The sequence below is a fragment of the Conger conger genome, chromosome 17 (genome assembly GCF_963514075.1).
Source record: "Conger conger chromosome 17, fConCon1.1, whole genome shotgun sequence".
Lineage (NCBI taxonomy): Eukaryota > Metazoa > Chordata > Actinopteri > Anguilliformes > Congridae > Conger > Conger conger.
In genome coordinates, this window is record NC_083776.1 from 37,731,966 (window position 1) to 37,748,625 (window position 16,660).

Consider the following 16,660-nt stretch of genomic DNA (forward strand, 5'->3'; position numbering starts at 1 on the left):
GTCATGCGGACTAGTGTGAATCTGCAGAGGTGCAAAATGGCCGCCACTGTTTAGCGTGTGGAAGAAACCTGCATCCATGGGACCAGGCTGTGTGGCAGTCCACCACTTCCTCTCGAAAGGGAGCCCGTGTCTGCCATCTCTGATTTTAGCCCTTATTGGGAAAGAGTTCCTCACTTCTGTTCCTCTCCATCACACTCATGGCCCCAGCAACCACAGCAACCATCAGCCACAACAGAACAGCGTTACCCAGCTGGACTTCCTCACGTGAAAGATCATTCTGGGAATATTATTTGAATAATTTGTTATTTAGCTACCGCTTTTATCCAAAGAGACTTACAGTTGATTAGACAAAGCAGGGGACAATCCCCACTGGAGCAATGCGGGGTTAAGGGCCTTGCTCAAGGGCCCAATAGCGCTGTGGATCTTATTGTGGCTACACCGCGGCTTCAACCGCCAACTTCCAGTCGTGTACCTTAGCCACTACAGGCTACAGGCTGCCCCCATAATCCTTCACTGATCTTTCACCAATAGTGTGAAATCTTTTTTATTTGCAAGTCAAAGTAAATGAGGGATATGGACTGAATCCATATAATTCCAAAGGAGTAGTAGTGATTCCCCTGCTGTAAAATCCAGCAATGCCAGCTTGAAAATTCAGCTGGTCAAGCTGGTCATAAGCTGGTTATGAGCTGGTCAACTAGTATTGCCAAGCTGGTCATAAAGCTGGTCTAGCTGGGTATGAGGTGGTCAACCAGCTAGTGCTGGTAGCTTGTCTGTGCAGGTCATCCAGCTACCAACCGCTTCGAAACCTAGCTTGAGCTAGGCTGATATAAAAGAGCAGCCAGGCATCCTGTGTGAGGGACACACTGAAAGGGGCACGCTACACTGGGCAGCCAGCGAGGGGAGTGACCTTTCAATCGCAGGATGAGTGGACCCACAGGCCTTGCAGTTAATACTTAATTGGGTGTTTACACTGAATTGGCTTTTTGAGCCACAGGCCGGGTTCAAATAAGTCATTCAGAGTCTTTACAGAATGCATGCAGGCCCTACATCTGCTCTACGGGGGCTAGAGAGAGATAGAGCGCTCCAATCCTTTCAGACACTGAACTATGTTGAACTAATACAGTATATTACTGGAGATGTCAACAATTCCTAACTGGTTTACGTGTTCATTTTCATGGGTTATGTATTGACCAGCAAATGATTAGAAAATAAACACTCTGAAGAGAAAACAATAGTACAGAGAGAAAGTCAGACCAGAGGGAAGATCAACGGCATTAATGCAGTCTGCAGATGCTGGCTGACTCACAGCATCCATGTTTAGAAACACACAGTGTCAGCAAATGAAGCTACTTTCTCAAATCTCCAAATGCCATGAAAGAGAAATAGCTAGAACTTTCCGAGAAGGAGCCTCTTACACACACTTGACTTGACTGTACATTGTGGTTCATACATCAGATTTTGAAGGGCTTGTAAAAGAGTAACAACATGCTATAATTACTGGCTTTATTTAACCATTTCAGTCCCAAGAGTGGCAAATGTCACCTTTTATAATGACTGCTATAGTATTGTTTGGAGGCCCTATTAAAACTGTCCTACATTTTCTTAAGTTTCTCAATTTTCTCAACCAAAGCCAAAAGCCCTTGTGATTTGGGTGGGGACACTGCATGTTATTGGGCTTGGGACTGAAAGGGTTAATACAGTTATCCTTCTTCAATGGATTTAGAATTAGCATACCTTGTTCTATATTCAAAGTGAAGCAGGATATTTCAATCCTTTTAAACATGACAATTACCTATTGAAACAGGTCATCTAAATCCATGTAAATATCAAGACAATAAATGAGTCTACATCTCCAACTACTGACAGATTTAGTGTGGCTGGAGATTTAAAAAATAACCAAATAGCCAAAAATAACAATGCAAAAATGTGATTCTGCAACTGATTTAAAATGATAATAATATGGAAACTGTAGCCTAAATAAACGTTAGCATGGCAATGCAATAATTCTTTCGAAAATGTTGTAATTACTTGATTTCTGGGAAAACATGACTCTATTAACCTCTCCTGTTAAAAATGGAACACTAACGTTGTCATTTACATTCATGGCATTATGCACGCACACACACACACACACACACACATACACACACTCACACTCACACACACATATACACACACACACACACTCACACACTCACACACACACACTCACACACACACTCACACACTCACACACACTCACACACACTCACACACACACACACACACACACACACACACACACACACACACACACTCACACTCACACTCACACTCACACTCACACTCACACTCACACTCACACTCACACTCACACACACCACTGTAGGACTCCTATATCAAAGAACGGGACCACATAATTCATTTCAGTTGTCTGGCATCAAGTCTTGGGCGTTCACTGAGGATCTAATACGCATGTGTGTTGGAAAATAAAAACATCTATATCTTTGCCTTTGTGCTGGGGAGGGGGGGGGGGATCTTACAGAAAAAATTATGAAAAACTAAAACTAAAATAAAACACATGTAACATAGATTGCACCTCAATATATGAGCTGCCAAACATGAATGTGGAGTGCAATGGGAAAGCAGGCATTTTTAGCAAAAATATAGGTTTCACTATGGGGGTATATAGGTTTCACTATGGGGGTATATAGGTTTCACTATGGGGGTATATAGGTTTCACTATGGGTTTTCCCATCTGGATCTCTCCATTTCCCTCGGGGATACCACACTCACGCCGTCACCCAGTGCAAGGAACCTCGGCGTGGTGATGGACAGCAGACTGTCCCTTTCCGAGAACATTGCGGCGGTGACCCGGTCTTGCAGGTTCTTCCTATACAACATACGGAGAATCCGCCCCTTTCTCACCCCCTACTCGACCCAGCTCCTGGTCCAAGCGATGGTTCTGTCCCGCCTGGACTACTGCAATTCCCTCTTGGCTGGCCTCCCAGCGTCCGCCATCAGACCCCTCCAACTCATCCAGAATGCAGCAGCTCGTCTGGTCTTCAACCTTCCCAAATACTCACATGTCACCCCCCTGCTTACTTCCCTCCACTGGCTGCCTGTCATGGCTCGCATCAAATTCAAAACATTGGTGCTAGCCTTCCAAGCAGTTAAAGGGTCTTCCCCAGCTTATCTGCAAAAAATCATCAGACCCTACACCCCTGCCAGACCTCTTCGTTCAGCCTCCACAGGCCGCTTGGCACCTCCCCCTCTCAGAACCTCCACCTCACGCTCACGACTACTGTCTGTTCTGGCTCCACGGTGGTGGAACGAACTCCCCGTTGAGGTCAGAACTATAGAATCTCTCCCCACCTTCAAGCGCAAGCTGAAGACACACCTCTTCAAACAGCACCTCTCCCCATCCCTCCCTACCTCCCTGTGAACCTTAATTGTTGTCTCTGTGACTTGCTTTGTGTATCGGTATTTTAGTTGGCTAGGTAAGCAGTGTTTGGATAGTTAACTTTGGTGACTTTTGCTCTGTTTGTTTGTTTGTTTGTTCAAAAAAAAAAAAAAAAAAAAAGAAATGGCCCTTGTCCTTATCTTTGTTGTACAGGTAGCAGTTGAAATTGTACTTACCTCTAGGGTCTTTCAGCGAACTTATCCCTGGTTATGGGTATGCACTTTGTTGTACGTCGCTCTGGATAAGAGCGTCTGCCAAATGCCAATAATGTAATGTAATGTAATGTAATGGGTGACTTCATATCCGTTGGTGAAACAGATAGTGGGACTCAAGCATGAGGTTTCAGCTCAGCTGATGGGCGTTTTCTCTGGTTAGCAGGAAAGGAGAAGAGAGAGTGTAAAAGAGTCCCTTTAATCCTGCTTAATGGTTGTGTAATGTGCTTGTGGAACTTAGCCAGAGTACAAGGCGGGATGTTCCCCTGGTCCCACTGTCCTGAACGGTCCGCCCGCCCCCCCCCCCCACACACACACACACACACACACACACACACACACACACACACCTCCCCCGAGTACATTGGCGTTCCACCACCCGGATCCTGTGGGGTTTTGCGGTGGCAGGTGACTGCTGTAGCCCACACAAAGAGCAGCCGCCACAGTGAAAGGCCGGCTAATCTCCCCGCTGGGAGGCGGAGCCCACTGCTCTACTCACTCTAATACTTTAATAGCTGGATGCATATCCAATCTCCGCCTCCGTAACTCTGCCATGACCGTTTTATGGGTCATTTACCCACCGTAGCCCGTGCTGGCCGTAGCCGTAGACATGTCACCGCAGGAATGATAGCCACAGGGCAGTCACGCTACACTGTGCGCGTCACGCATGGGAGATCAGCTGCTGAGAGATGTGATAAAGCTTTTCTTAGGACTGCCAGATTTGCATCTTACTCTGCTGAACTGAACTTTACTTATAACTTCACTTAGTTACTTATAACTGCTGGCCGGCTCTTTACCAATGATCCGGTTTTTATTATTTTATCATACGCTCATTTTAGGCTTCAAAGGGCAAAGCATTCTGCCCCTTGGCCAATTATCTAGTTGATCGCCTTATCATCTGATTATTAAAATATAACCAATATCAGAAAATAATGTAAAATGGAGAAAGACATTCTTAGACCGAGAAGTACATTAGCAGCAAACATCTCTAACTGGCAGCAAATGTCGCCACAACACGGCTGTACCTATGTTGTGAACGTGGAGCTTATTTTAATGCTGAGAACAGGGCCCAGTCCTCACACACCAGCACTATTAGGAGTTTGTGTTACCTAGGGCGTGACAGTGCTCCAATTTCAGGATCAGCTGCTGCTGAAAACGGATGTGCGCTACCTGGAAGAACTTTAGGAGTACATCTACTAACTGGGATGCATTAGCGTGCTCTGAAGCGTGAGCGTTGTTACAGGAAGAAGAGTCGTGCTGCCGCGGCTCATTAGCCCAGCTGAGGGAGTGCGTCGCGTCTGCAAGAGCGGGGCCAGACTTGAATGAGTCCAGCACCATCTGCCAGGTCTAAAGCACGGCCGAAAACCAACCAATAAAAACTACACGGAGGACAACCAGCACGCCAAAATGCACACGACAAAAACTAACTGCAAACTACAAAGATAAACAATAAAACATGAAATATATTCTGGGACTAGGGCAGATATAAAGTGCACCCTCCTGTTAGGTTGCCACAGAGCTGGCACATGACCTTGTGGATTACGTGGCTGGCCCAGTACTTTTCCGCATCGACCAGAGGGATGTCAGGATTAAGCACTCAGGCACATTCCCACAGATGATATTATAAGTATTATTTTCCATGATTAATTTACCTTTTCCATGTATCTACTATATTCTGAAATTCAACGCAAACAAAGTAAACAGTAAGGGTAGCTGACAACGTAGACATGTATCTATGCTATGCGGTCGTGCTATGAGTCATACAGAACTCATAGCAGATATGCAGCCACACTGACATTCCTGTCTTTCCCATTGTTGAAGCTTGGCGTGTTCAGGCATGTTCAGTCATGTTATGAATATTTATGAGAGGGGCTTGTGTGGCTGCCAATACATTTCCTGCCATCAGCTTCATGGCAGAAACATCAGCTTCATGGCAGAAACATCAGCTTCATGGCACTGACAGAAGGGATCACAACATGGCAGAAACATCAGCTTCATGGCACTGACACGAGGGATCACAACATGGCAGAAACATCAGCTTCATGGCAGAAACATCAGCTTCATGGCACTGACACGAGGGATCACAACATGGCAGAAACATCAGCTTCATGGCACTGACACGAGGGATCACAACATGGCAGAAACATCAGCTTCATGGCACTGACACGAGGGATCACAACATGGCAGAAACATCAGCTTCATGGCACTGACACGAGGGATCACAACATGGCAGAAACATCAGCTTCATGGCACTGACACGAGGGATCACAACATGGCAGAAACATCAGCTTCATGGCACTGACACTAGGGATCACAACATGCCAGAAACATCAGCTTCATGGCACTGACACGAGGGATCACAACATGGCAGAAACATCAGCTTCATGGCAGAAACATCAGCTTCATGGCACTGACACTAGGGATCACAACATGCCAGAAACATCAGCTTCATGGAGCTGACACAAGGGATCTCAGATTTCTCAGTGTTAAAACCTTATATTATCCAGTGTTGCAGTAATATAAAATAAATAAAAATGTTGTGTAAGAGATGGGGTAAATTAAATGAGATAATTAAGTAATTTAGCAAAGTTTTTTTGTTTGCTTGAAAAACAAAAATTGAGGAACAATTACTTTTTTAAATTGACATTAAGCTTAAACAGTATTTGCTGGAAACACACGTAGGCTACATTCTCCCCAGCAAAGTCCTAGCACACCGTTCTGAAAACAGTTTTATGCACACCTCTATCCTCAATGGCCTGGTATTAGCCCCTGCACAGCTATCTTTAATCAGTTTACCTGACAAATGCACCAGGGCAGATAAAGCTGGCTATCAACTCCGAGACAGCAGTCACATATTTGCTTTCCTAAAGGAATAAAAACAATGTTGATATGGCAACTCAAACAGAGATGTTCTCCTTTTGCGAGATAACGACGAACTTCAGAACCTACAGGAAGTGTCAGCCTCACAGAGGCTGGAAAGTCTGACCAGTGCAGCATTGCTCAGTGTCTTAATGCCCACAGTTCAGCGACCCTGGCAAAATGAGCTCTGCTCTGTGTGCTGGGCATTACAGCCCCAGTACTCCTCTGTAGCCCTGGTTCTGTGCATGGAGCAAGCATTCTGCTCTGCAGGATATCCCGGACAAGACTTATAAATGCAAAGGGGTGAGTACAATCCCAGCAAGCCCCACAGCATCCAATCCAATTAACACTGGCAGAGCCTTCCAGCTACAGTTGAGCACTAACACAGAGACAGCACAGAGCGTTCTGAGCTTCTGACAGGAAGTCTGCCATTAAGGCATCCGTGGTCAGACCCCACTGAACTCATAACAGACAAACAGCTCACACTGCAGGAGGTCCTGGGGGTCGGACTGAGGGTGCCCTCTCAGCTGCCTGTCTGCAGATTCCTCTTATCCACCAGGGACTCAAGTGAAAAAATAGTAGCTATACTTAAAAGTATTACAAATACACAAAGTGTATTTCCGAAACCTATAAATCATCTTTTCAATTAGTATACTAAAGTTTGTATAGTGTCCCAATTTAATGCACACAGCCTAAACTAAGAACACTAAAGTTGTAGAAGGCATACTTATACTGTAGGTATACTTAAAGCATAATATTTATTTTTGCCTGGGGATCCACACAAAGCTGGCAAAACGCGCCGCAATACACTCTAAGGACGCTCAGAATTATCTCGCTCTCTCAAACTGAAAAGGCTTAATGTGCATGACATGACATATATTGAAATCTCTCTCTCTCTCTCTCTCTTAAATTAAAAATACTTTATTGTATGACATACAATATCTTATACTATCTCTCTGTCCCTCTCCCTCTCTCATGAACAGTTTAGCAGCGGCAGCACCCAGTCCTTGTAGAAGCCTCCCTGCGCTCCAGAGGTCAGGCCCTGTTGAGCACATAATTGAGGAAGAGCCAGTACTGCACAGTCTCATTTTGGGCTCAGGAACTGAACCCTTATGATCACATGACCACCACACCCTTTCACCACAGAGCGACACACTCAGCTAAAGCTGAGATCAACAGGCTGGACTCAACTGGATTTAAACAAAACATAAAAAAAACAATCTATAAAAACTATAGTGTAAAGATTAAAAAGCCAATTAACAGACGTGTTCATAACACTGATGAGCAAGCCAAGGAAGGCTGAGTGCCATTCTTTATTCCTGTGCGATATCCTGTGCGATATCCTCTGGGATACGGGACAATTTACCTAAACCGCTATTGAGTGACGACGCCCTCCCTGTGCTAGATTTGCTTATCGGTGCAATAACACTGGAGTGCCTATGCTGGAAATAGCCCGTTTAGAAGGGAGAGGGAGGGGGGACATTTATCACAATCCACTGCACTGGAACAACACCTGCTTAAGGGATCGCACGCAGCTGTCTCTGCTGGTTGTTATGGCGATGGTGAGACAGTGATGCTGTTGGACCATCTGCCCCCGACCTCACTCCACATACACCAGTCCCATCATGAACCTCTCTGCTTCTCTTGCTGGGCACTGTAATTCCCGACACTGTACATGCCTCGCATACCCACGTGAAGAGGCTGCGCAGATTGCCAACACCGATAATGAAAATGTGTCGAAGGGATTAGAAGCGGAAGCAGAATGAAAAGGGAAAAACAGAAAATCAGCCCAAGCTCGACATTAACAAGAGAAAGTGTTTCAATGACGTAAAGTCCTATAATGACGTACTGCACAGTGCACCCGCTTCAGCGCGACAGCACTGCGTACAGTTCGGCAGGAGAGACTGAACACACATCAAGGGCCCTGTCGCAGAACAAACTCTTCTGTAGCCTCCTGGATCTGCTTCCCAAAACAATGTTCAAATAACCACCCATGACACACCAGGCGTAAACCGGTTGCGCACAGGCACCAGGTGATGTTTTCTTCACACAAAAATACGATTATTGATTAACGTAGCTGCTTATTTACAACACTTAACACTGTAACGGCGGGTCAAGAACGTTCTGTGCCGCTTCCGTTCTCCTCTGCATTGAAAAAAAACCCACGGCAATAAAAAGAGTTTCTCGATTAGGTGTTCAATAACTTTTTTCGATACTGGTTTAACGTTTGATACTACACTGAAGTACACAAACCCTGTTGTGCTATGTTCGGGACATTGCACTAGCAGTGGTTATGTCATATTTATTTTCCTGCATTACTGTGAAGGATAATTTAAACCGGAGATTCCACTACAGCACGCCGAGACGTTGACAGGTATCTGAGGTGACAGTTGTCTTCAAAAACAAAGTAAATTTCCCCCGGCTAAATACATTTTTCTGTAGCTACATCGGTCATCTCAACACCAGAATTGCCCCATCACACTAGCCTACACATGCTTTTTAAAACTTCAACTGAGATTAATACAAAACATTTGAAAGGCAACAAAGATTTTAGATGCTCGTTAGCCCAACAAGTGTTATTCCAGCAACCTAGTAGGCTACTCGATTTAGAAACTAAAATGGAGATTTTTTTACATTCCACATTTTACATTCCACTGTGGTTCTAAAACGTTTCGTACTTAAGTTATCCAAATAATACACACAGTGTTGGCAGCTTTGGTCAGCTGAGATTTATTTTTTATACAGCCTATAGTTTTAGTGAGTTGGCTGGCAGGGGAAATGAGATCGCGGACCGGCGGAAGGCGGTGCTGGCAAACAGGTAGCCAATCGACAGCCTCAGGGAGCGGTTTTGTTTTCACTTGCAGTTTTTTTATTTGGCTTGAGATGTGTTTGGACTATTCCAGACAGCGTGTGTATCACGCCAAAAGCAGGACAGGGGGCAACCCTGTACAATTTGTTCTGATTCATGAACCACGCAACTTTGCCCTTCGCAACCTAACGTTACAGTTTAGCTAAAGTACTGAGCAAGCTAACAACGTTAATTAACATTCTAATGTACTCATAGCCTGCGCGCTAACATACAAATGACTCGCATGCCAACTTCTTGGTTGTTTTTGGCTGCGTCTGTGTCCATTGACTAAGTTAACAGGCCAGCAAGTTAATCTCTTGTGGAGTGTTAAAATAGCTGGAACGCTAGCAGGCCGGATAAAGCTTTCATTCAATCCTTAGACAGCATTGCTACCTACCCCTATAGTTCCAGTCAAAGCTGACAGAAGAGACTGTATTGTAGCCAGGGTAATCAACGTTAGGTAAGTTGGCTCAGCTAGTTTTATCAGATTTTTACCCGCATGCATTTGTCAACGTTATCTAGCAGTTACTTACTTCTCAGCTTCCGCCTCTTTAACGTTATCGCTTCCATCATCCTTGGTCGTTTCGGATGCTATCACAGCACCTCCGGTCTCTGTGCAAAATGACCGGATCCCATATGAGGAACGCAGCGCAGGTCGGTACCCTCCGGCGTAGAGGGGCTTCAGTTTGGGCAGCGCTGTGACATCGGGGCAGGCGGTGCTGAAGCAGATGGTTGCTGGTGACGCTTTGTTCCTTACGATACCTGACAAAGGACGCTTGAGGTTGGATTGAAACAACTCCTTCAGCACTATCGACAACCTAAACTGTAACATTTCAATCCTGTCAAGCTAATAGATGGGAAATTTACGTCTAAATAAATAAGACGGGAAAATAAAATACTGTTTCTGAGAAGGTCAGAAATGACAGTAGAGTAGATCGTACTACTCCCCACTGTGAAATGCGTGTTATGAGTCACTGTAAAGCTACCTCGCTGATGAAGGAGTCTAAGCGTTTCACGCCCTTTGCGAATCCCATTGGCCAAAGGACATTAAGACGTTTAATTTAACAATATTCTAATTGGACAGAAATTGTGTATTTCACTGTTCAGCCAATCACCTTCGTTGTGGGCACCGGCAAAAAAATATATACAGATTTTCGCAAGTGGCTTTATGAAGGACATTGCATTGGCTGTGGGACACGCGGGAGTGCACCCATTTACAGCTAATGCTACAGTTGAAGTACAGCTGCATTCACCGATTAAATGCTTACCTTGCTCAAACAAGGATTTAGGAAATTGAAGTCGCGTATTTCCAGTGCTTACACTTTTACTGAACTGTTCAAATTGATCATTTTCGTAAACATTGTCCACGAGTCGATAACAATTTGTACTCGTCGTACTAGCTCATCTACTGGGTTAAATCATTAAATGTCTCTATAACCTCCGGTGTGATGAATATAAAACTTAGTTTGTACAACGTGTTATGTGTTCAGAGATGCTCTTGTGCATACCACTGTTGTAACACATGGTTATTTGCCTTCCTGTCAGCTTGAACCAGTCTGGCTAATATTCTTATGAACAAGGTATTTTCACACATTGCAATTCAAGGAGACCAGAGGTCTGTAATGGGGCCGAGACACACTGCTATCAGCGTGTAAGGATTAGACAGTCCTGCTCCTTGTCATCAGGGTGTCTGGCTGGTGGGATGACGCAGAACTGTCCATAAATTCACAGGCCATTTAGTGCTTCCGGAAAACAGTGCGTTTATATGGATTTATTGAATGTGATATATATATATATATATATATGGGGGGGGGGGGGGGGGATTTAAAGGAACTCTAATCGTCCCCTATGTCATCGCAGCTTTTTGCATCCTTCGTAATCCTGACAATGTGCATTTCAAGTGATACACTACACTGAACGTGCCCATATGAATTAATAATTAATAATAATAAAATATTTCTAAATTTTTCCATTGTCCAGGGGCAGGAAATGTTTTCTTTTCTTTTTTTATAGTGCCAGGCTGGCATTAACTTAATTAAAGCCTCTATTTATTTATCTTTTTCCCACTCCCTCCATTTTGGCGAGAATGCTCGTTGGCCCCTCCTACAGGAAAGTCTTTTGTTGCGGAGGGAGGTGGGTGAGCGGCGGAATGTGGCCGTCAGTGACTGAACGGTCTCGTGTGACACAAATCAGAGTGACCATCTCACAAAGCCCAAAACAAACACCGTCTGCGGCGCGCTAAGCATTCCCCCGGGCGGGAACCGTGTGCTTTATCAATCTAAGAAAAGAAAATACACAGCAGTCTGTAATCCAGTTGCAAACCATTTTCTCATATAATGTGTTATTATAAAACAAGTAATGTTTTCAGACTTGCTTTCAACCTTTTGTAACTTTTATTTACTGTGTTGTATCATTTTGTTCAGTGTTTATACGCTTTTATTTAAAGTACTTTGTATACATTTCAAGAAATTAAAGTATGATTATTATTATTAATCATAATAATAAATAAATTCTTCTCTCAACCTGGAAGCTTCATGCTAGTGCTCAGTTCATAATCTTAAAAAGAAACTGCAGTGCTATCCACGGCAGTAAAGTTGTTTACACAAAGTAAAAAAATGGTTCAAACATGTTGGAAGAAATATGAAATGCTCTTACGCATTCAATCTTTACAAATGATGAAAAACACATGATTTTTGCAAGATTTCAGAGAGGAGCGTTAAAGGTTGCATTCCCTCACATGGAGTTCCTCAGGACACACACTTTTCCTCCGGTTACGAGGGGGAGTTTAGCTATGAGTCACTCCGGAATTTTCCGATTCTAGATTCTTCCCCAGCCCACTGGTCCTGTTTCAGAGAAAACTCATTTCTCTTTATGCAGTCTGTACACCCAGATTTAACGTAGATGGACCGCTAACTAGTATGTCACAAGAAATGTGGACTCAACATGGGTGTGTTCATATACTGAATTTCAGCGTTTGTACTTGTGTTTTGGATTCGCCTGTGAAATGCTGAAGCAGAAATCTTTAGAATTCTCACCACATCAAGAGAAATGGCTGTTAAACATCGAGCACTTGAGTTAACCTGCGGTTAATATTATTTTATTTGATAATTTTTTATTGATTTTCTCTTGATATACACATCCACATTATACTGTGTAAAAGCTTGTGAATTGTGCAGTATCTACAGTCAGAAACTGGAGGCCGAAGTAGCTGACTGACTGTTGGGAATGGAAGTTCTTGGGAACAAATCTCACAAAGGCTCACATTAAAGGTAAAATAGGTAACATTTTTTTATGTTAAAACAGTGTTGGTAGACCATTGTAAATCCCTTCCTATCATTGAAATCCCTTCCTATCATAGACTCACCCTCTGCCTGTGTCTATAGACCATAAATTCGGGCTTCAAAATATATAGTTGCCAGACCGACACTCTGTACCAAAACATTCTATAGCTGTACAATAATTCTAGCTCATTTGTTACGTCAGCATGTTCACAGAGAAGGGGGAGGGATAAACAGTGTTGTGGTTTGTTGGTGCAATTCCTCCCTTGACCATTAGCAGTCCAAAATTACCTATTGTACCTTCAGCATAGTACCCAGGAAATGTTTTCATCACTTCAGAAGATCAATTGCATTCAAGTGCTCAGGGAGACAGTCACTTGATACAGGATTTGTCTTAAGAGAAAATCTATCAAAACACATTTGACACATTCTCAGAAGGTCTTAGACAGCTGTGCTCAATATTCAGTTATTTCTGCCGCATGAGGGGTGGCCTTCCCCTCCTCTATCTAGACTCTAGGACCCTTGAAATTTAGATGAGTTATTCTCATTCTCCATCTTGGCCAATCAGAACAATCGATAAGAAGAATCACGTAGGACTATGTGTTTTTCTTATACTGGCAACCATATTGGCAGATTCAAAGATGGTATCTATTATACCAAACATTTGTTGAAAGTACCTCTAGAATAACCGAACAAACTGACTATTAGTGAAAAGAATTAGTGAAAATCAAGGTGCTAATAAGCCATTCAGGCACATAACAATGAAGTAAACGCACGATTTACCCATTTACTCTCATGATGGGTGCTTTCATCTTCGTTATCCATATACATTGGGCTCCAGAATTATTGGCACCCTTGATACCAATGAAGAAAAAATGCTGTATTTAGTAAATAACACAGATAATAATTTATATGTTATGTTCAAACATTTAGAAAAATAGTTTCTTTTTAGAAAATATGATTTTATTAAAAAAATATATTTAAGAATTTCTTCTCATGTCTCATGTTTTTTATTAAGTAATCAAATTTTTTCTGAAAACCATATGTGTCAAAATTATTGGACCACTAACTAATAAAGTCAAACAAAATGAAATTGGCAATAAAATTGAACTTAATTTTGCCTCATAATCTGGTTTCCTCTACCACAAAGCTGAGACTTGGCTGTAGGTAGACTTTCAAACAAGACAATTTTCCAAAGCATACCTCAAAATCCACACAGAAATGGTTCCGTGACAACAAATTCTATATTCTGCAATGGCCATCTCAGGCACCAGGCCTCAATCCAATTGAAAAACTGTGGGCTGAACTAAAGAGGGCAGCTGATGAGCCCAAACCCAAGATTGTGAAGGATCCTGCAAGAATCTGAAGAAATGGTCCAGACTCCCTCCAAATGTGTTCCTTAACCTTGTCAAGCATTACTGGAAAAGACACAGCTCTTATCCTGGTGGATGCACCAGGTACTAAGGGTGACATGGCTCAGGCAGTAAGAGCAGTCGTCTGGCCAGGGTTGCCGGTTCGATCCCCCGCCCGGGCTGTGTCGAAGTGTCCCTGAGCAAGACACCTAACCCCCAAATGCTCCTGACGAGCTGGTCGGCGCCTTGCATGGCAGCCAATCGCCGTCGGTGTGTGAATGAATGGGTGAATGAGAAGCATCAATTATACAGCGCTTTGGATAAAGGTGCTATATAAATGCCTACCATTTACTAAACCAGGGTGCCCAAATAATTATGAAACCTTTATTTTGGTGAAATCAATTTTTTATTGAATGAATGTTTGATTTTGGTTGATTCCATTAAAAAAAATTATACAGTACAGTATTTTTCAGATGTTGGCATTTTTGAGTTTATCTAACTTTTTGTGCATTGCCAGTCAGGGGTGTCTGACATAGTAAGAAGTAATGAACCAGATAAATCAGTAATTGACACATATCTTCAAATAAAAGCTATTTTAATTTCTTCATAGATGCACCAGTGTTAATGCACTAAGATGCTCTGCAGTTGGATTTTGAATTATATTTTCCAAATACATTTGGTGTGCAATTAAAGATACAATAGGTCATTTCGGACTCCTAACGGTCAAGAGAGGAATTGCAATAACAGACAACCTCAAACCACAACACTGTTTATGCTTCCCACAGTCTATGAATATAATGCGTGATATAAATCGTTATTATACAGTTTAGTGTATATTTATCTAGTTAGAAAACAATACCAGTTCGCTATCAGTAACAACAAGCAAATGAGCTATTACTAGCGAGATTCCCGAATGTACAAATATCCACCTGAAGCACAACGTTTCTGCAATCGCCACTATGTTCGTATTACCTATATTTTATCGTAAGTGGATATTTGTCAATTCTTCAAGCTAGCTATAGTTAATTTGTTAACTTGCTACCGATAACAAACTGGTATTGTTTTATAACTAGACACAGTCAGGTCCATAAATATTGGGACATCGACACAATTCTCCTCTTTTTGGCTCTATAAACCACCACAATGGATTTGAAATGAAACGAACAAGATATGCTTTAACTGCAGACTTTCAGTTAATTTCTTTAATTTTAATTTAACTTTAACTTTAATTTCAGGGTATTTACATCGAAATCAGGTGAACGGTGTAGGAATGACAACAGTTTCTATTTGTGCCTCCAACTTTTTAAGGGACCAAAAGTAATGGGACAATTGGCTGCTCAGCTGTTCCATGGCCAGGTGTGTGTTATTCCCTCATTATCTCATTTACAAGGAGCAGATAAAAGGTCTAGAGTTAATTTCAAGTGTGCTATTTGCATTTGGAATCTGTTGCTGTCAACTCTCAATATGAGATCCAAAGAGCTGTCACTATCAGTGAAGCAAGCCATCATTAGGCTGAAAAATCAAAAGAAACCCATCAGAGAGATAGCAAAAACATTAGGTGTGGCCAAGTCAACTGTTTGGAACATTCTTAAAAAGAAAGAACGCACCGGTGAGCTCAGCAACACCAAAAGACCCGGAACACCACTGTGGTGGATGACAGAATAATTCTTTCCCTGGTGAAGAAAAACCCCTTCACAACAGTTGGCCAGATCAAGAACACTCACCACAAGATTTAAACCATTGGTGAGCCTCAAAAACAGGAAGACCAGATTAGAATTTGCCAAACAACATCTAAAAAAGCCTTTACAGTTCTGGAACAACATCCTATGGACAGATGAGACAAAGATCAACTTGTAACAGAATGATGGGAAGAGAAGAGTATGGAGAAAGAAAGGAACTGCTCATGATCCAAAACATACCACCTCAACAGTGATGCATGGTGGTGGTAGTGTCATGGCGTGGGCATGTATGGCTGCCAATGGAACTGGTTCCCTTGTATTTATTGATGATGTGACTGCTGACAAAAGCAGCAGGATGAATTCTGAAGTGTTTCGGGCAATATTATCTGCTCATATTCAGCCAAATGCTTCAGAACTCATTGGACGGCGCTTCACAGTGCAGATGGACAATGACCCGAAGCATACTGCGAAAGCAACCAAAGAGTTTTTTAAGGCAAAGAAGTGGAATGTTATGCAATGGCCAAGTCAATCACCTGACCTGAATCCGATTGAACGTGCATTTCACTTGCTGAAGACAAAACTGAAGGGAAAATTCCCCAAGAACAAGCAGGAATTGAAGACAGTTGCAGTAGAGGCCTGGCAGAGCATCACCAGGGATGAAACCCAGCGTCTGGTGATGTCTATGCATTCCAGACTTCAGGCTGTAATTGACTGCAAAGGTTTTGCAACCAAGTATTAAAAAGTGAAAGTTTAATTTATGATTGTTAGTTTGTCCCATTACTTTTGGTCCCTTAAAAAGTGGGAGGCACATATACAAACTGTTGTAATTCCTACACCGTTCACCTGATTTGGATGTAAATACCCTCAAATTAAAGCTGAAAGTCTGCAGTTAAAGCACATCTTGTTTGTTTCATTTCAAATCCATTGTGGTGGTGTATAGAGCTAAAAAGATGAGAATTGTGTCGATGTCCCAATATTTATGGACCTGAC

General features: G+C 42.7%; 1 protein-coding gene across 2 annotated transcripts in view; it reads right to left on the reverse strand.

The window, feature by feature from the left end:
- Nucleotides 1-10,325, reverse strand: part of LOC133116225 (glutaminase kidney isoform, mitochondrial-like) — a 49,223-nt gene extending 38,898 nt beyond the window's left edge. For both annotated transcript variants that reach the window (XM_061225578.1, XM_061225579.1), the window contains exon 1: nucleotides 9,895-10,325. In XM_061225578.1, coding sequence (XP_061081562.1) covers nucleotides 9,895-10,193 — 299 coding nt within the window. In that variant the 5' untranslated portion in view covers nucleotides 10,194-10,325. The remainder of the gene's footprint in view (nucleotides 1-9,894) is intronic.
- Nucleotides 10,326-16,660: the final 6,335 nt, after the last annotated feature.